Here is a 21,059-nt window from a genome sequence, read left to right as displayed (position 1 = left end):
ATTCAAGCGGGTCAAGAAAAGCCTATAATCACTTCTCAAGCGAAGCAAAACTTAAGATTTCGCCTTGAAACATATTCAAGGCAAGTTCTAGACCATTTGTACGGGTACTTGGACTTGAAACAAAATATATCACCCCTCACTCAAATAGATTGTTAAAGATGATAGAGTTGAGGGCCCACAACGACCACATTCAAGATTCAAAATCACTATGGTTTGATTAAACCACTTGATGATTGCCTAAATCAACACAAGAGTCACAAAGTCACTAACTAGAGCTATTTCTTTCAAAAACCTTGTTTCTAACCATAAGCACGTAGTTAAGTGTGTTGGTACCAAGTGAAGCATGTTTGACTCTTCGAGCATGACTTAATTAGGCCTTTTTATTCATTACTACTACTATTATTACCTAAATACCAAAAACAGATTCAGTCCCTTAAGAAGGTTATCACACCATCCATCGTTGGAAAGAGTCACCCGGTTCACACAAAAACTACCTTTGGAAATAACTGTGGCATTAAGAAAACCAAATGCTTATTATCCACTAAAACATAAAAAGAACCTGCTAATTCGAAAAGAAGTTACTAAGTAGAAAATAAGCTACTAAATTAAACACTAACTAGTAAGAGAAACAAATATAAAGAAGCTACAAGTAAAAACTATCGAAAGCAATACGAATATACATAATGAGAGAAGATATATACATAATGAGAGAAGAAAAGAGAGAATATATACAAAATAAGGAAAAAGAAGAAAATACTTTCAGTTATTACAAACCAATTGTCTCAGAATCATCAAATCAGATCAAATAAACTCCACCCCGAATAAAAGTAAGCATTGTCCCCAATGCTTAGCAAAATAAGAGTGAAGGAAGGGTAAGAGAGAAGAAAACTCCCTATGGATCCTTGGCCACCTCTGTGTCTGCAGCAGCGTCACCGACCTCAGTCTCATCCAACTGGATCTCATCATCCTCAACTCTATGAGTGACTGGGTTGGTGAACATCTAACACACTGCCTCGGCAGTGTCAGCAACAAGGTCTGGCTCCTCAGACTGGCCAGCTGGTACTGAAGGTGCAACAGGATCTGGACCCGAATGGTGTGGGTCAATCAACATTTCAAAGGGAATGACTCCGACTGCTGCAAGCTTGGTAACCTATCTCCGGATCTTGTCCACTGACTTCTTGGAGGCGTGAGACTTTCTCATCCTTTTCACTTCCTTGTCCAGCTCTTTTATCATTGACCCATGCCGCACCAATGTAGCCATAATCATGTTCTGGTTCTCCAGGAGCTTCTTCAATGTTTCTTCCATTGTTGGGGGCATCTGAGGTGCCAGAATGGAGGATTGTACTGCAACAACACTGGATATGTAAGACAACTTTGCAGTAGCTATCTGCATCCAGCTGTTGAGGCTCGCTAATGTCTAGGAGACTCGCAACGCAGAGAGTGGAGCATTAGGCATCGACACTAGCTTCAAAGCTGAGGTGGAACCTGTAATAGGGGTTGCTAAAGGCACTGAGGCTGGAGGTGGAGGCATAGCTGCTGCACTAGCTGAAGGCTCGGCTGAAGTAGATGGAATGTCAATTGTCTCTGCAACTACCATCGATGGCTCATCATACTGGCCTGTGGTGGTAGACGGCTGACCCTTTCTCTTAGGGTTGTGTGCATCCATCAACGAGTACCATGAGAAGGGCTTCTTCGCCCGCGCCTTCGTATCAAAATCTCTCGGCTCCACCCTCACATCCGTAAAATTCTCTGGAATGGTGTTGGGATATGGGTAGGATGTGTCAGCTTACCTGGCGACCACGGAGATGTTGGCCGAAATCACGACACCTACATTGATTGGGTACCCGGCCATGATAGAAGCCACATTTCTCATTGCGACCGCAATTCAGACATCACCAATATGACAACTCTCTGATGACAGAGAGTTGGCTGTTTTGCAGCCGCAACCAGTTTTCAGCGGTCTAGATAAATAGTCTTGCGGCCGCACTTGAGAGTCACCAAAATGATAACTCTCTGATCACAGAGATTAGGTTGTTCTGAGGCCGCAATGGGATTTTTGCGGTACACATAGTTTTCATTGCGGCCACAGTACCATGCCTTACTATAGTTCCCTAGACCTTAACTTCTGCGGACCGCAAAATTTCTTGTGCGGCCGTAGATTCCAACAATTACGAACAAATGGTCATTTTTCACCTAGGGCTTGAAAAGTTTGCACAATTTTGATGTGAAAACAACATTTAAGCACGGAAATCAATTTACCCATTCCCCTTAGAGCAGTTACCAGTCTATCTACTACATATTTATCCCACATGGTTGTTCAAATAGAATCAATCAAACAAATGGTCCAAAATTTCACTAAAAATCTAAAAATTAAAAGAAATTAATCAAGATGATGATGCATACCAGATGTGAATGAGTGCAAGAGATGAGTGATCAACAATTGTTAGGCTTGTAAGCAGATAATGTAACAAGAAATTTCAATTTAGTGCAATTTGTGAGCTCAGAAAGGGAAAAAGGGAACAATTCCCTAGCCTCTTCTATTTATAGTGAACGGGTTCTTGTAAGAGAAGGGGGCTTGAGTGAGGCCGAAAAATTTCAATTGTGGTCTGCACTCTATTACCTGAGGGCCCTATTTCCTTGGCGTTTTGCGGTCCACAGAAGTAGGTGTGCGGCTGCAAGTTTTGTTGCGGACCACAAAATTTGGCTTGCAGACGCAGATTGGCCATTTCTTTGTCGGACCAACTTCAGATAGTTGACATTTTCCACCTTCAACTTGTGTGGTCCACAGTGTAATTTTGTGGCCGCAGAGCACCTTTTGTTGTAGCAACCATAATTGTGCGGTCCGCACAATACAATTGCGGTCCACACTTATTCCCCCACTTAACCAAAATTCTGGGTACAACTCCTGTAAAGTACACTCATCCCTGCAACACACTTCAAATCCAGTTAGTACAAAAATAACACCTAACTACAAAAGAAGAAAATAAAATAAAAACAAACATGGGTTGCTTCCCAAGAAGCACCCGATTTAACATCGCGGCACGACACATAGTACCGTCATTTGAAATGAATCACTGCCACAATGTGGACATCACCAACCTTTCCCAAATAATGCTTCACCCGGTGACCATTGACTCGGAATACCTCATTGTTTTTGTTCTTCAAGTCGAATGCACCAAAAGGTATCACACCCACAATTTCAAAGGGACCACTCCATTTAGATTTCAGCTTTCCGGGAAACATCCTCAACCCTGAGTTGAACAACAAAACAAGATCTCCCACCTTGAACTATTTGTTCCAAATGTATCTGTCATGAAGGTACTTCATCCTCTCTTTGTACAAGGAAGAACTTGTATAGGCATGGTAATAGAACTCATCCAATTCATTCAAATGTGCAATCCTCAAGTTAGCGCCTGCATCCCAGTCAAGATTCAACTTCTTTAGAGCCTACATGGCTTTGTGCTCAAGTTACACAGGAATATGACAAGATTTTCCGAACACCAACCGGTATGGAGACATTCTGATAGGAGTTTTAAAAGCAGTCTGATAAGCCCATAATGCATCATCAAGCTTCTTTGACCAATCCGTCCGGTTAGCATTCACTGTTTTGGATAAAATACTCTTTATCTCCCGGTTGGAGACTTTCACTTGACTGCTAGCTTATGGATGATAGGGAGTCGTAACTTTATGAGTAACACCATACTTGCTAAGTAAAGTGTCAAAAGCCTTGTTGCAAAAATGCGACCCTCCATCACTTATGATAGCCCGCGGAGTACCAAACCTTGTAAAAATATTCTTCTTCAAGAATACCACCACACTTCTCGCTTTATTGTTGGGTAGAGCAATGGCCTCGACCTATTTAGACACATAATCAACCGCGACCAGATGTAAGTGTTTTCACAAGAACTCACAAAAGGACCCATGAAGTCAATACCCCACACATCAAAAATATCAATTTACAAAATGGTAGTGAGAGGCATTTCATTCTTCTTCGAGATACCATCGGCCCGTTGGAATTCATCACATCGTTTTACCACATCACTAGCATCTTTGTAAAGAGTGGGCCAATAGAAACCGCAACTTAGAACTTTGGCTACCGTTTTTGCCCCACCATGGTGACCACCATATGACGAAATATGACAAGACCTAAGAATATCACTTTGTTCTTCTTTTGGTACACATCTTCTAATTACCCCATCCGTGCAGATCCGGAAAAGGTATGTCTCATCCCAATAATAATCTTGAGAATCCCGTTTGAGCTTCTTCCTTTTATTTGAAGAGAACTCATCCGGGATGATTCCACACACAATGGAGTTTGCTAGATACGCGAACCATGGCACCTCCTTCATTAAAATAGATAAGAGTTGCTCATCGGGGAAGGAGTCATTGATCTCAAGGCCATCATGCGTCCTCGCCTCCTCCTCTAAATGAGACAAGTGGTTTGCCACTTGATTTTCAGTCCCTTTTCGATCTTGGATGTCAATATCAAACTCTTGCAACAATAGCACCCATCTCATCAACCGAGCTTTTGAATCTTTCTTGCTCATAAGATAACGAAGTGCCGCATGATCTGTATGCCCAATAATCTTTGCACCCATAAAGTACGGGCAGAACTTCTCAATTATAAACACAATGGCAAGGAGCTCTTTCTCCGTAACGGTATAGTTGACTTGGGAACTATTCATGGTCTTACTAGCATAGTTGACCGGATAAAAAATCTTGTTGATGCGTTGCCGCAAAACAGCCCCAACCACTACATCGCTAGCATCGCACATGAACTCATAAAGGATACTCCAAGTAGGAGCGGTGATAATGGGAGTGGTTGTCAACTTGAACTTTAGCAATTCAAAGGCTCTCATGCAATCATCATTGAAGTTAATATTTGCATCTTTCTCTAAGAGCTTGCACAACGGGTTCGCCACTTTAGAGAAATCCTTTATGAAGCGTCGGTAAAACCCTGCGTGACCTAAGAAACTCCACACGCCTTTCACCGAAGTCGGAGGTGGAAGTTTAGAAATCACCCAAATCTTTGCCTTGTCGACTTCTATGCCATTCTTTGAGATCTTGTGTCCAAGGACAATGCCTTCCTCGACCATGAAATGACACTTCTCCAATTTAGCACTAAGTTTGTTTCTTCACATCTTGCCAATAATTTATCTAAATTTACCAAGCTATCATCAAAGGAACCCCCGACCACCGAGAAGTCATCTATGAAAACTTCAAGGTAGTCCTCTACCATGTCCGTGAAGATCACCATCATACTCCTTTGAAAAGTCGCTGGTGCATTACATAAACCAAATGGCATCCGCTTGAAGACGAAAGTACCATAGGGATATGTAAAAGTTATTTTCTTTTGGTCCTCTAGTGCAATAAGGATTTGGTTGTAGCCCGAATATCCATCTATAAGGAAGGGAAGTGGAAAATAATCTTTCCTTGTGACTTTGTTTAGCTTGCGATAGTCCATATACACTCTCCACCCGGTCACCATTCTTGTGGGAATCAACTCATTCTTGTCATTGGTGATCACCATCATGCCCCCTTCTTTGGGACACATTGCACCAGAGAAGTCCACGAACTATCGGAAATGGGGTAGACAACCCCGGCATCCAACCACTTGATAATCTTCTTTTTGACCACGTCTTGCATAGCCTCATTGAGTCTCCTTTGATGTTCAATATATAGTTTGGCATCTTCCTCCAAGTTAGTCTTGTGCATGCAAAATGCGGGGCTTATTCCCCGAATATCCGTCAAAGTCCACCCAATAGCCTTCTTCCTCTTGTGGAGCACCGCCAATGTAGAGTCAACCTGCACGTTAGTCAAAAAAGAGGAAAGAATAACTGGTAAAGTAGAACAAGGGCCAAGAAATTCATACCGAAGATGGGGAGGAAATGGCTTCAACTCTAATGTAGGAGGCTCTTCAATTGAAGGCTTTGTAGGAGGAATTTTCCTATTTTCAAGATCCAAGGAAAGTTTCCGAGGTGCATAGTTGTACGACCCCATCCCTTGCAAAGAGTTCACACATTCCATGAAGCTATCCATATAGTCATCATCAAAGTTGAGCAAGACGGCCTCCAACATATCACCCACATTAATTGTGGCACTTGTGTCATCAACAATCACATCGGTCACCAAGTCCATGAAAGAACACATTATATTGCTATTTGGTTGTCGCATTGATTTGAACACGTGAAATACCATATTTTCATCACCCACCCGTAAAGTGAGTTCTCCGGCTTCCACATCAACAAGAGCCTTCCCCGTAGCAAGGAAAGGTCTTCCAAGAATAATCGGCACATCATAGCCCATTTCACAATCAAGAATGACAAAATTCACCGGAAGAATGAATTTATCAACACGAACCAATACATCTTCAATCACTCCCAACGGTCTATTCATGGTACGATTGACCATTTGTAATCTCATAGATGTGGGTCTTGTTGCCCAATTCCCAAAGTCTTGAAAACCGAATAGGGTATCAAATTGATACTTGCCCCAAGATCACAAAGAGCTTTAGAAAATTCGGCACTTCCAATGGTACAAGGTATTGTGAAAGCACCGGGGTCTTCTAATTTAGGATCCATTGAATGCACAATTGCACTCACTTGATGAATGACTTTCATAGTTTCAAAATTCATCGACCGCTTCTTTGTCACCAAATCCTTCATAAACTTTGCATAACTGAGCATTTGTTCCAAAGCTTAAGCTAATGGAACATTGATCGAGAGACACTTCATCATGTCAATGAACTTTTTGAATTGATTCTCGCCATTTTGCTTGGCAAGCCTTTGAGGATATGGAGGAGGATACTTAGGCAATGAGGCCTTAGCTTTTTGCACTACCGGTTTTGGTATGTCAATAATGTGATCCCTAGATGGGTTCACTTCCTCTTGCGTCTCTTCCACATTGTCATCAATATCAATCCGAACTTCATCATTTGATTGCATCACACTGCTCGGGGTCTCTTCTTCTTGTACTACTTGCTCATCATCCACAAGTTGCCTTTGGCTTGAGGTGGGTGCATTCTCACCTTTTCCACTTCTTGTAGTAACGGCCATGGCATGTCCCGTGTTGTTCCCACCCTTTGGTTTCACCACCATGTCACTTGGTAGTGCTCCATTAGGACGAGAATTTAGAGCTTGAGATATTTTCCCCATTTGCACTTCTAAGTTGCGGATCGATGTGTTGTGTGAGGCAAGTTGGGCATCAGAATCGTCATTCTTCTCCATCATTTGCTTGAACATGTTCTCAATACGTCCCATTTCATTGTTGGAAGAACTAGGACCATGGGAAGGATAAGGAGGCGGGTTTCTTAGTTGTTGATACATTGGGGGCCTTTGAAAACCCGACCGCTGATTGTCTTGATTGTTACCTCCCCAATTGTCTTGGTTATTGTTATTATGCCAATTTCATTGATTATTTCCACCACTCCAATTTTCTTAATTATTGTTGTTATTCCAATTGCTTTGATTGTTTCCACTACTCCAATTACATTGGTTGTGAGAATTCCAATTTCCTTGATTGTTTTGAGGTCACAATTGTTGTTGGCTTGGGCCTTGGAAGTTGTATCTTTGCCCTTGAAAGTTGTTCACATATTGGACCTCTTCTTCTTGGTCATTATAAGAGTCATCTTGATCAAACCCACTATCTTCTTGCATAAAATTGTCCAACTATTTGTTGCACTTGTGGACCCTTTGTTCTCCGTTTGTTCACCATCATGTATACCATTTTCATTGCATTGACTTGCCTCGGGTTTTGCACTTGTTGAAGTTGAGCCTTTGCCAACTGGCTTATGGTGGTAGTCAATTTGGATATGGCTTGCCCATGGTGATGCAATTCTTATGAAGGTGAACCACATTGGGATCACCTTGTGGAACATTAGCCTGGGATTGCCACGCCGATGAAGTATCCGCCATTTCATCCAAAATATCACACGCCTCTGCGTAAGGCGTAGTCATGAAGTTCCCATTGGCAAGTTGATTCACTACACTGTTGGTTGTGTTGATCCCCCGATATAAATTTTATTGAATCATGTTCGTCGTCATATCGTTGTTGGGACATTCTTTAACCATTATTCTATGTTGTTCCCATATCTCGTGTAGTGGTTCATTGGGCTCTTGCTTGAATGCTAGAATTTCATCCCGAAGTATAGCCATGTGCCCGGGAGAGAAGTACTTAGAAATAAATTTCTCTGCCAATTCATCCCAAGTATGAATGAAATGGTTTGACAAATGTTCCAACCAATCTAAAGCTTTCCCCCGTAGAGAGAAGGCAAAAGGCCTTAGCCTCAAAGCATCCTCGGATACATTTATTTGTTTACTCCCCCAACACGTATCCACAAACCCTTTCAAGTGTTTGTATGCATTTTGACCCGGAGCACCGGTGAAGAACCCCCGTTGCTCAAGCAAGGTGAGCATCATGTTGGTTATTTGAAAGTTGCCCGCCCTAATACGGGGAGGGACTATTGCACTTGCATATCCTTCATTCGGAAACACCCGGTGTGGATCCACTCGTGGTGGAGGTGGGGGTGGAGCGGGCACATTGTCATGAGGCACTCAGCCTCGTCTATTGGCTTGAGATTCAAGAGGAACCTCATCCATTTGATCATCCTCAATGTCCACACCCCCTAAAGCAATGTTTCCGAGCTCGTTGTTTGCCATGGTTACATCTATAATTCCCCAACACGTTATTAACATGGAAGGAAAAGAAGATATTCCAAAAATACACTCAAATATATAGCTAACACCATTTTAACTCCCCGGCAACGGCGCCAAAAATTGACCTCTCGCGCACAATGCACACCTCAATACAAGGTATGAATCGGTCGATTGCAATTATAGTAACCCAACAAAGAGTTGGGATCGAATCCACATGGATTTAGATGAGAGCTAGGAGTATATATTCTAGAGTGTGAATTTGAACTATTTTAATTTGTACTTCCATAAATTGGTGTTGTTTCTATTTCTATTTTAAAACTAGAGATTGTAAAGTAAAGGAATAAGACTAGAGTAATTGTTTTTTTGTTATTTTTCAAGTTTGTAAAAAGCATAGGGCTATGACCATCACCTAGGTATTCGCCTAATGGGATATAAACCTTAATGCTTAATTTGTTGATCGGGATGTATTATAGCTATAAACTCTCAATTACCCACTCAAAACCTCTCGGCCAGAGAGTGATTTTACCCAATTTGGCTTTTTCAAGTCCAAATGAGTATCACACAAAACGGTTGATAATAGCTCAAGTCGGGATATTACTATCTCTAGGTTGAACCCTTTAATTGGGTTGATCAATCTCTCGATTGACCCAATTTCTTGTTAGCCAAGTATTCCTAGACTAAGTCTTTCTTTCTCAAGTAGAGACTAAGTCAAATATGCATGAAATAATATTTGTAACCATTAATTCCACAAATTAAAGTATGAACAAGGCTAAATAATAAATACCCAATCATAAACAAGCACTAAATTAGATACCCATAAGGTTTATACACTAGGGTTGGGTCACAACCCTAGTAAAAGCCTAGCTACTCATGCTTGAAATTGAAGAAATAGAAGAAGAAATATTAACTAAACTCATATTGTAAAGTTAAAATGATAAAATCTATAGTAAAATACTCCAAAATATAGAAAACTTCCAAAAGAGGCAAAGAAAAATGACTACATGACTTGCTAATGTCAAAAGTTGACCTAATTTTGTGAAACTCGTCTATTTATACAAGGCTGGAAATTTAGGACAAAAATGCCCTTCGGGAGGTTCTACGGCCGCACAATTCCATGTGCGGTCCGCAGAATTCTTCATCATGCAAGAGTTGGGATTCTGCGGTCGCGCAATTCTCAACTGCGACCGCGATGCAATGTTTCTGTGGTCCGCATATTTATAACTGCAGCAGCAATCTGGTCTTCTGCGCTCCGCATCTTTACTTTTGCAGTCGCAATGCACTTCTTCCGCGATCGTACAATTCTTGTGCGGTCCGCAATTTTGAGGGACTTGGACTTTGAAAATTTGCAAGCCTTTGAATTTGATCTCCAGCTCATCATTTGCAGCCGCACAATATTTGTGCGGTCCGCAGTTTGCGAGAAAGCCTGCTGAGATTTTCTTCATTGTTTGCAGTCGCATATAATTTTGCGGTTCCCACTTTGTGAGTTTTTGTTCCTTTTATTGCTTTGTGTTTAGATTACTCCTTTTTGAGTCGTATTTCATCTTAGGAGTCCAACTTCCAATATTCCTGTAATTTTTCACATTTCATCAGTTTTGGGAACACCATTTAACGCTTTTAGACTAAAATAAAAGCTAAAAGGTGCTAATAAGTAGTCAAAATCTCCACTTATCAGGTCATGGCGAAGCAATGACTATTTTTCCTTAGGTCGTTTCTGATGGAACGGCAAAATTTTAGGTGATTCGGGTCTAGTAGCTCTATGCATGTAGAAAATGTGGGCTATAACATATAAAAATCTGTGAATCGGGCGGAATTTCCATTTTTTATGGCCCTAAAATACCAAAAAAGAGGAACGATCATGGCAAAGCGATGACTATTGTTCCTTAGGTCATTTTTGATTGGCCGGCAAAATTTTAGGTGATTCGGGTCTGGTCAGCCAGATGAATGCAGATGGCGTGGGCTATAGCACATGAAAATCTGGGAATCGGGTAGAATTCCAATTTTATGTCCCTAAAATACCAAAAACGAAAAACACTCATGGTGAAGCAATGACTATTATTCCTTAGGTCATTTTTTATGGGCCAAAATATTTTTAGGAGATTCGGGTCTTATCACCCGGATGCATGCAGATGGCATGGGCTATAGCACACGAAAATCTAAAAAATCGGACGGAATTCCAATTTTATGGCCCTAAAACGGCAAAAACTGAGAAACGATCATGAAAAAGTGATGACTATTGTTCTTAGGTCATTTTTTATGGGTCGACAAAATTTTAAGCGATTAGGGTCCGGTTGCCCGAATGCATGCAGATGGCGTGAGCAATAATACACAAAAATTTGACGAATAGACAAAATTTTAGTTTTATGACTCTAAAACGCCAAAATATGAGGAAAAGTCATGGCGAGGTGATGATTATGGATCTTAGGTCATTTTTATGAGCCTGTAAAATTTTAGGTGATTCGTGTCCGGCCGCTCGGATGCATGTAGATGGCGTGGACTATATAGCATACGAATATCTAGAAATCGGGCGGAATTTCAGTTTTATGGCCCTAAAATGCCAAAAATGAGGAACGGTCTTGGTGAAGCGATAACTATTATTTCTTAGGTTATTTTTTATGGCCCGACAAAATTTTAGGTGATTCGGGTCCCGTCGCCCGGATGCATGCACATGGCATGGCCTATAACGCCAAAAAATAATGAACGTTCATGGCAAAGCGATGACTATTATTCCTTAGGTCATATTTTATGGCCGATAATTATAGGCGATTCGGGGCTGGTCGCCCGGATGCATGTAGATGGCGTGAGTTATAGCACACGAAAATTAAGAAATCAGGCGGAATTCCAGATTTATGGCCCTAAAATGTCAAACAATGAGGAATGGTCATGGTGAAGCGATGACTTAGGTCATTTTTGGTGGACCGACAAAATTTTAGGTGATTCAGTTCCGGTCGCGCGGATGCTTGCAGATGGCGTGGACTACATGGGACCAAAATATTTAGGCGATTTAGAGCATGCTGCCCTAAATCAGGAAGATATCGTGGACATTAGCACACGAAAAATTAAAAGTCGCCATGAATTAATGTTTTATGGCTCGAAAGTGCTAAAAATAGGGAATGGTCATGGGAAACAATGACTGTTGTTCATTTGGTCGTCTCTGATGTGCCCATAAAATTTTAGGCGATTCGCAACCCGTCGCTCGAATTCATGAAGATAGCGTGGACATTAGCACATGAATAATTAGAAATCATCTTGAATTCCTGTTTTATGGCCCTTAAACGCCAAAAAATAAGGAACAATCATAACGAAGCGATAACTATTGTTCATTAAGCCGTTTCTGATAGGCCCATAAGCGATTCGGAGCCCGTTGCCCGAATCCATCAAAATTGCATGGACATTAGCACACGTAAAATTGAAAATCTTCCTGAATTCTTGTTTTATGGACCTAAAACGCTTAAAAAGAGGAATGGTGACGGTGATTAGGTTATTTTTATGGCCCATAAATATTTGCGAATCGGAGACTAGAGTCCGATTTCATGAAGATGGCGTGGACATTAGCACACAAAAAATTAAAAATCGTCGTGGATTCCTATTTTATGGTCCTAAAACGCCAAAAACAAGGAACATTCATGACGTAGCGATAACTATTTTTCATTAGATCGTTTCTGATGGACCCAAAACATTTAGGTGATTCGAAGCGTGTCGCCCTAATTCATGAAGATGGCAAGGATATTAGCACACGTAAAATTAAAAATTATCCCGAATTCCTATTTTAGAGCCCTAAAACGCCAAAAAGCAAGGATATGTCATAGCAAAGTAATGACTATTATTCAGTAGGTCGTTTCTGATGGGCCTACAAATATTTGTGATTCGGAGATCGTCGCCCGAATTTATAAAGATAGCATGGACATTAACACACGAAAAATTAAAAATCGTCGTGAATTATGTTTTATGGCCCCCAAAATAGGAACAGTGACGACAAACCATTGATTATTTTTCATTAGGTCGTTTATGTTGGGCCCAAAATATTTAGGCGATTCAGAGCCCGTCACCCTAATCCATGAAGATGGTATGGATATTAGCACACAAAAAATTAGAAAACGTCCTGAATTGCTATTTTATGGCCCTAAAATGCTAATAAAGAACAGTCACGGTGAAGCAATAACTGTTGTTCATTAGGTCGTTTCTGATGGGCCCACAAAATTTTAGGCGCTTCGCAACCCGTCACTCAAATTCATGAAGATAGCGTGGACATTAACACACAAATAACTGGAATTCATCTTGAATTCCTGTTTTAAGGCCATAAAATGCCAAAAAATAAGGAACAGTCATGGAGAAGTGATGACTATTGTTCATTTGGCCGTTTCTAATAGGCTTATAAAATTTTAGGCGATTCGGAGCCGCTACCCGAGTTCATCAAGATTGCGTGGACATTAGCGCACGTAAAATTAGAAACCGTTCTGAATTCCTGTTTTATGGCTCTTAAACGCCAAAAAATAAGGAGCGATCATGGCAAATTGATGATTATTGTTCATTAGGTCGTTTCTGATGGGCCCACAAAATTTTAGGCGATTCGGAGCCCATCGCCCGAGTTCATGAAGATGGTGTGGATATTAGCACACGAAAAGAAATCGTCTTGAATTCCTATTTTATGGCCATAAAACGCCAAAAATGAGGTACAATCATAGCGAAGCAATGACTATTTTCTCTTAGGTCGTTTCTTATGGGCCCAAAAAATTAGGCGATTCGAAGCCCTTCGACAGAATTTATGAAAATGGCGTGGACATTTAGCCCATGAAAAAATTAAAAATCATCTTAAATTCCTATTTTAGGGACCTTTATAAGAAATGATCTTGGTAATAACTGATAAGCAATTAACCGGAGATCACTTAAGCGATCATAAATAATACATGGATGATTTTTGCATAACACATAAGCGATTTATGATTTTACCAGTATCTCTCACTTTATAAAAAAGTTGAAAGTTACTCCGGATAAATCATGTCCTTAATAAATTAATAGAAGTCTTGCTTCAACAAGAAAAAAAAAGAGCAGATCCAAGAATACATATAAGAGGATTTAGAAAAAATATTAGGACGTCACATATAAGCTTTAAAAACTGAGGAAAAGTAAATTTTGAACCAAAATCTTCTCTTAGGTTAAGGAGATTCAATATTTTATATATTACCAAAAGAATGTGTTTTTCTCCTAATTGCGTAGTATAATTTTGAAATGGGGTGTCAATGCCAACAAACCAACAATTAGGTGCATTTATTCTGCAGTCTTGAACGAGCTAGTACTCAGTTTGATTGTAAAGTCGTACTGATTAATAATGTTTTTAATAGTAAACTACTATTTTCCTTCTTCATTTATAACTGCACTAATTATAGTAGGTTACAAATTAACATATGCAGTTATCAGTTGAAAAAGCTTTAAAGCCAAACGTAGACAGTGGGTAGCCTGATCAAAATGACATGCTTCAAAATAAAGAAAAAAAATGTGATTTGTTAAAAGAGGTATAATATGGATGTTGTGTTTTAATAAAAGGAGGTAAAAGGATCAAGAGTGAAAATAATAGGAAGAAAAAAATGAATAGGGCCCAACCGGGTTCGAACCGGTGACCTCTTGATCTGCAGTCAAATGCTCTACCACTGAGCTATGGACCCTGAATGGTTGAGTAAAGCTGTTTTACTTAATTTATCAGCTTTAGCAAAAGTATTTGGCAAGAGTCAGAATTTTCAACTTTTAAAGTTTCCTAACCATCTTTTCCCCATAAATTAAAATTCAACGCAAAAATAATTTCAAAAATGAAAAATAGAGTAGTGACATATTTACACCACAGCAAGAGACCTAATTTTCTATGATGATGTCAAAATTTGCACTTGATTTTATCCATTTAGTAAAATTGTCGGCTTACGAATATAACTTTGGTCCTTCTAGTGACGTCAGAAGTCGTTTTGACATAATATTTTATCTTTTTGTAGTTTTACTTATTAGGTCATTAATAAATAAATAAATAATATATATCTCTACTAGCTACAAAATTTAAATACAAGAAAGAAAAAAGAGATTTTCATATATGACATGACACCAGAAGATAAGCTTTACATACTAACAAACAAGGAGAAATGTTCAAATAAGCTAACTTGTATTGTTTGAATTTGACATGGACAAGTAAACTTATTCAACGACTTGTTCCAATGTTAAAGAGGACAGTTCAACCATTCTAGTTGCTACTTTCCAACTACTTCCTAAATATAACTCTGAATAATTGTCTTTCTGTCCTCTTTATTCAATTATTATTCCACACTAAAAAGGTCAATCCGATGCACAAAGTTCACGCAAGGTCCGGGGAAAGGCCGCACCCCAAAGGGTGTAATGTAGGCAGCCTACCCTGATACAAGCATCACTGGCTGATTTCACGGCTTGAACCTGTAACTTATAGGTCACATAAAAACAACTCAAATGTTGCTCGAGGGCTCCCTTTCCAACTATTATTCTACACTCATATTCATTTCTTGACTTCTAAACAATTGCTCATTTCTAGAACCTTGAGAAAGATACATATCTCACTGACCTAAGGATTTGGTATTTTGAAAGTCAATAACAACAACATACTCATACTCAGTGAAATTCCACAAATAAATCTAGGGAGGATAGTGTGTATGCAAATTTTACCCCTACTTTATGATACCGTACAATAACGACTGCAATACACATTATTAGTCTGTGACTGTAAATGCAGTTCTAGATAATGATCTCCAATGTCCACTTACAATGTGAACATAAGAAAATGCCGCTATAAATATCTCATATCCCAAGTATGAAATTGGTGAATAATGGACCCGACCCTTGACTGTTCTTCATTTAAATACCAGGCTTTTCTATGCAACACGGTTTGAATCCATGACGTATGCATAACTCACACATCTTTCTATGCAACACGGTTTGAATCCATGACGTATGCATAACTCACACATCAAACACTGCTCTTTGTATCATCTTTCAAGAACAACTTGTATTAGGGCCAATTTGCTAATAAATAAGTTTTGAATAAAAAACCAAAAAAGACAGATAACCATATCCAGAACACAAAACAAAAGAGAACTGGTTTTACTTTACTTTTATATATGCAAAAGCCTGCTATAATACAAAACGGTTTGTAACATTAGTCTGCAAAGGAAATCACAGCTCCTTTACATCACATATATTGCCTATACACATATCATATAATTGCCTATCTATAGTAGCACCTTCAATTGAACAAACTATTCAGTATATTTTTCTCTGCAAAAATGTCCAGGAGAGAGATGGCCTGCAAAACCAAACAATACAATTTTTTCATGTTAAAACAAAGGTCTATGCTTCTATACATGGAGACCATAAAGTCTCTATCTATTATAATTTTAAAAAAAAATTGGTTTTCAAGAAAATAATAGTCACCTCTGGAATGTTTAATTCAAGGCGGAACTTAGGACCGTCGTAATGGTGAAGGATTGGCCTGAATGAGTCCTCTTCAAGTGGTTCACAAATTTTCCTTGTCACAACGCGCACCTATACGCAAATAGACGAAAGTAAGCAAGTCTTAATACATAAAAGGAAACTTATTCAGTCTGATTTCAATTCATTTTTCAGTTAATTAATCACAAATATATTCATCCTTAATCTGGTAAATGAAATAAATATGATAGGATGAGAGAGAGATTATCCTTATGGTAGGAGTCAGTTGCTGAGCCAGAAATTCTAATAAGGGAATTTGAAAAAATGCGAGATGTCACACCCGAGATTTAAACCTATGACCTAAAGCAATTCTTAGACCACATTTGCCACTATATTAAAATATTTCCTTATATCAAGGAGATTCAACAATTTATATATATGCAAAAAAGTTGTTATGTTTTTGTCTAGTTTTGTCCCTAGCATTCGAATATCTAATGAAATTCTGCACAAAAAGCTAATAGCATTTGTTAACTCTTCTTACTTGAGCAGGAAAGCGCGATTCACCAGGGTTCTTCTTGTCCTCCCACGCTGTAGGATCAATATTGGACCCACCAAAGCTCGCAGCCTATACAATCAATTCATGTACTCGTTAAATAGCAACGCAAAAAAAGGGAAAAGATCTTAACACTGCAAGATTGAGAGATTTACAATAAAGACACAAACCTCAAATATCCCATGAAGCTGGTGGGTTGAGTAGTTGTAGAGGAAAAGAGGCAAGCCGGGTGTTATTTGGCGAACTGAATCCCTGTAACGAGGCGGCAAGCCTGAAATATAGTAGGAGCAGATATCAGAAAAACATCAATTCTTACCTTCTTTTTATTGTGCGGGCTGATGAATAACTAGAATTGTGGAACTACGCAGATACATTGGATCAATCAACGACAGCTCAATCTCAAATTAGTCGGTGTTGACTATATAATCCTTGTATTCAGACCATAAACAGTATTTGGAGAATTCATCTTAGTTAAAACTATTTTTATGCTGGCGAATTTGAGACCAGCTTTATTTTGCACTACTCATATTCTTTAACCGGGAATACAAGCCGTGGGAGTTTGAAATGTGTCCTTTACTACTTCACGTGTTCGATCACTACAAACCAATATTACCAGATTAAAGGAAACCTAAATCATTCTATTTCTCTAGAGAATCAGAACATCAAGAACTTCAGAAACATTCCTATGTTCAATTATCTACTGAAAACATCATAGTAGAAATGCAAGCTATAATTATCAAGACACAAATTTGCTATCAAACAATTTCAATAACAGAATACAGAGAAATTGAATCTGACCAAAAACTGCTTCATTAACTCTTCAATAATCTACATCAATTTGCTACTAAGCATACCTATTAAAACTAGGAAACTCAATCAATATATCAATTAATCAACTATGCCTCAATCTCAAAAACAGTTTGTCAGCTATATGCAGTGGCGGAGCCACATAGCTCCAAGCTTCGCCGAAAAAATACACTATTTAGAAAGGTAAAAAATAGTATTTTTAATGTATATATACTATGTATTGAATCCCCTTGAACTTTTTGTGTATTTATTTTTAAAAATTTTGACCCCCGCTTAATAAAAATTCTGGCTCGGCTACCGGCGATGTAGGTCATATGTATCAGTACAGCCAAACTTAATTGCAGCTATTTGCAAAAATCACAACTTTAAACTACAACATCCAACTGAGAGAAAAACAATGCAGAAAAATCAAGAAATAAAAGCAAAAAAAAATATAAAAAATAAAAAAAAATATGAGAATAGAAATATAGAATACTAACCAAAGAGCTCCCTTTTGAGATTCTCATGCATAGTATCATTGTTGCAAACAAAAATATATCCACCAACTGTTTCATTTCTTGGTAATGACTCTGATGCTGGCAATGTCTTGAACCTCTTCTCTACACCAATATTCTTATTCTCATCCTTGTAATTACTCTCTCTATTAATCTTGTTATTATTTTTCTTGCCAAATTTATTTACAAAATAGCCATTTTCAACCTCATAACCAAATTTTCCACTTTTCTTCATAACCCCTTTTGAATTCAAAACAATATTGTTATTGTTATTGTTATTGTTATTTTCACTACTACCCTTACTACTACTACTGTAACTGAAATTCAAAGGGTTTGTGTAAACCCCTTTATTGCTAAAGAGATTGTAATCTGAATTGAGATTTTTTGTTGGAATATTAGAACTAATAACAGAATTTATAAGCTCACCACCAACTCTAATATCAAAGTTTCTTCTTTCTTCAGGCTTTTTTGATACATAATTGTTGCTCCAAATTGAATCATTTGAAGACAATTTTGCTAAGTTGGTTGTTTGTAAACGAAGCTTATCACTGAATTGATAGAAAGATGATTGAGAATTCTCCATTTTTGACACTTTTTGCCTATACCCCAAATGATATTTTTGTATAAAAATTCAATCTTGGAGTAAAAGATGAAGGCTTTTCTCAAATACCAAGAAGAGAAATTGTCTATAAAAAATTGAAATCTTGGAATAAAGGAGTGAAATTTAGAGACGAATGGTATGAGATGATAAAGAAGAGAAATTTTATAGTATAAAGATTGAATCTTGGTCTATGTAGGAGTGATTACTTTACTTACAGGGAGAATAAAATAGGGGGAGGTTGACGCGGTAGAGGAAATTTCGCAGAAATGGAATTGGGAAGAGAAAACTTAGTCGTGTTTTTTTCACACTAATCCAAGAATAAATATCGGGTGTAAGTATTAAGTAAGTTTTACTGTCAAAAAAATAAAAATGAAAACTTTAAAATATGTAATAATATTACTTTGGTCTTAAATGTATCATAATATTTATGAGATTATAAAAAAATAATTATCAATTAGGATAACACGAGAAATTTAAATTAAATTATTTTTAAATTTAAGAGGTTATTGTTCTCTTTTAAACATATTAGGAATGAAATTCTGTCACATAAGTCAAACGGACAGAGTACTCAGTATTATTTAATTATTATTAATTAATACAATTTTATACTTTAATTTAATCACCTAATCATATTAAACTAGTATAAATATATCATGTGCTTTACATAAATTATTATTACATAATTATCAATTGATATACATTATGTTGTAATTTTATTACTAATATTAATTAGTCTAAACACCTCATAAGATTTACTTTTTTGATAAATAAAAGGTCTTTAAATAAAGAATATGGAATGAATAGTTCACTTTGGTGTGGGGTTATTTTAGGTGAGCTAATTAAAGAGTGGTGATGGCAAAAACGCGGTTTAGAGAGAAAAAGACACATTGAAGTTGAATTTTTCCCATCCTCAAAACAGAAAAAGGAAAGAAGAAAAAAATAGAAAAGGAAGATAAGAAAAGATAAAAATGTAGACGTCATATATTTATAGGTTTTAACTTATAGACAACGAAAAATCGTATAAAGAATATTTACATTATATTATCAAGTCATTTTACTTGTTATAAATTATTTTTTTGATCATAAATTTCACCTTTTATGGTAGGTTACTTGTAAAGATTGTTTGAGTAATTTGATAGTGCAAGTATTAGAACTATAAGTATATATAAATTAAAGTTCTTGTTATTTAATGTATGCATAAGTAGTTGGAGTGTACCATATACCTATTTGTTAAATGTGAAGTAGTTCGACATTAAATTAAATGTGACAAGTTTTAATACTACGAGATTCAAATGATATTTTTCATATGTTATACACACTTTAATTTAAATCACAAGATTTAAAGTTTCGTTTAAAAGTTCGACATTAATACTACGAGGACTGTTTGTGGACTTGAAATTAGTGGCCTACTCTCCATTAATATGAACCCATATTTTTCTTTGACTTTTTGCACGTATGATGGATTTTTCTGGTTTTCAATCTCGCGTACGTTTTGGGTAGACTAATTCGCATTCGCATCGAGAAATCTCGCTTTTGGTATAAAGTGCTCCTTTTCAAAGACGGCTCCATACTCAAAGCTAAAATTTGAGACCCTTAGTTAAAGATCAGAAAGTACTTACCGCTCCACCATATTAAATAGTTTGTCTTAAATCTAATGATTTTAAGTCATATACCAACAAAGTTAAAAAATTATTGCACTTCCAATGCAATTTAATTGATTGTAATAAATTATTATTCTATTTTTCAGATTGTCATTGGTGGCGAAGCCACATGGTTACAAGGTTGTCAACTTACCACCTTATGTCGGAAAATTGTACTGTATATATAGGTAAAATATTATATTTTAAAGGTACATAACACATATTGAACACCTTTTGTCGGGAACTTTTTTTCACTTATTTCAAATTTGAATACCCTCGAGAAAATTTCTAATTTCGCCACTGATTGTCATATTACATTTATTATGAACAATTACGTGTTATAGGTAAACTTTAACTTAAACTCTTAATCTATTTTTACGTGGTTGAAGAAGAACTGTTCAGTTAAACTAAAAAAGATGCGATTTTTCCAACGAAGCAGTTTAGTTCATCAATATACGCATTGGCGATATTAGTTAGGCAACTTATTTTTTTCCTTTGTTTTAGCAGTCATTTCACTTTTATTCTCATAGAAATAGCTAATTGGCGGACTCTCCAAATCCCAACTCAAATATTACATTAACTTTGTTTTCCCCTCCTTATTGTTCAATGTCTCTGTCATTTTATGTACTTTTTTTCCTATATATTTTCCCAATAGTGAGTTGAGTTAAAGAAAAACAGTCCCATAAGCAAAGTTTCTGTGTTTGAAAAAATGACTAGTATTACTGGTACTTGTTCTTCTGCTTTAATTTTGAAGCAGAGAGAATCAGGAACTTATTTGTTTCAATACAATGGGCTTAGAGCAATTGAAAGTATGCAAATGCCAGTGGAGTCTAATTCCTGGAAACCAAAAGGTACAGTAATTTTTTTTTTCTATCC

The 21,059-nt window shown here is 37.5% G+C and overlaps 3 protein-coding genes and 1 non-coding gene across 4 annotated transcripts in view; 1 reads left to right on the top strand and 3 right to left on the bottom strand.

Annotated features, from left to right (window-relative positions):
* Nucleotides 1–3,288: 3,288 nt before the first annotated feature.
* On the bottom strand, nt 3,289–6,411 carry LOC138903655 (uncharacterized). The gene is made up of 4 exons (XM_070192096.1): nt 5,873–6,411; nt 5,168–5,264; nt 4,035–4,934; nt 3,289–3,447 (listed from the first exon to the last, which is right to left on the bottom strand). Exons 1-4 carry the CDS (start codon nt 6,409–6,411, stop codon nt 3,289–3,291), a joined length of 1,695 nt encoding a protein of 564 aa, XP_070048197.1.
* A 7,831-nt stretch (nt 6,412–14,242) lies between these two features.
* Nucleotides 14,243–14,314, bottom strand: TRNAC-GCA (transfer RNA cysteine (anticodon GCA)). The gene has a single exon. It is a non-coding gene; the product is annotated as a tRNA-Cys (tRNA).
* Nucleotides 14,315–15,747: 1,433 nt separating this feature from the next.
* LOC104087382 (B2 protein-like) lies at nt 15,748–18,836 on the bottom strand. Its single transcript, XM_009591820.4, has 5 exons — nt 17,928–18,836; nt 16,812–16,912; nt 16,630–16,713; nt 16,092–16,202; nt 15,748–15,963 (listed from the first exon to the last, which is right to left on the bottom strand). Exons 1-5 carry the CDS (start codon nt 18,523–18,525, stop codon nt 15,904–15,906), a joined length of 954 nt encoding a protein of 317 aa, XP_009590115.1. The 5' UTR covers nt 18,526–18,836; the 3' UTR covers nt 15,748–15,903.
* A 1,786-nt stretch (nt 18,837–20,622) lies between these two features.
* Nucleotides 20,623–21,059, top strand: part of LOC104087381 (3-oxoacyl-[acyl-carrier-protein] synthase I, chloroplastic-like) — a 5,328-nt gene continuing 4,891 nt past the window's right edge. Inside the window, exon 1 of the mRNA XM_070192092.1 lies at nt 20,623–21,034. Within this exon, the coding sequence (XP_070048193.1) occupies nt 20,893–21,034 (142 nt within the window). The 5' untranslated portion in view covers nt 20,623–20,892. The remainder of the gene's footprint in view (nt 21,035–21,059) is intronic.

The sequence above is a fragment of the Nicotiana tomentosiformis genome, chromosome 12 (genome assembly GCF_000390325.3).
Source record: "Nicotiana tomentosiformis chromosome 12, ASM39032v3, whole genome shotgun sequence".
In the NCBI taxonomy this organism is placed as follows: Eukaryota; Viridiplantae; Streptophyta; class Magnoliopsida; order Solanales; family Solanaceae; genus Nicotiana; species Nicotiana tomentosiformis.
This window is presented reverse-complemented; position numbering and strand designations above follow the sequence as displayed.

Excerpts from the sequence above, each read along its gene's own strand:
- LOC138903655 (XM_070192096.1), bottom strand. The coding sequence starts at position 6,411 with ATGGTCAATCGTACCATGAATAGACCGTTGGGAGTGATTGAAGATGTA. Across the intron at positions 5,265-5,872 it reads CCATTTCCTCCCCATCTTCG|GAGTATGATGGTGATCTTCA; the intron begins GTATGAATTTCT and ends GACTTTTCAAAG. Across the intron at positions 3,448-4,034 it reads ACAAAGATGCTAGTGATGTG|GCTCTAAAGAAGTTGAATCT; the intron begins GTAAAACGATGT and ends AAAGCCATGTAG.
- LOC104087382 (XM_009591820.4), bottom strand. The coding sequence starts at position 18,525 with ATGGAGAATTCTCAATCATCTTTCTATCAATTCAGTGATAAGCTTCGT. Across the intron at positions 16,714-16,811 it reads AGCTTCATGGGATATTTGAG|GCTGCGAGCTTTGGTGGGTC; the intron begins GTTTGTGTCTTT and ends TTGATTGTATAG. Across the intron at positions 15,964-16,091 it reads TTGAATTAAACATTCCAGAG|GCCATCTCTCTCCTGGACAT; the intron begins GTGACTATTATT and ends TTGGTTTTGCAG.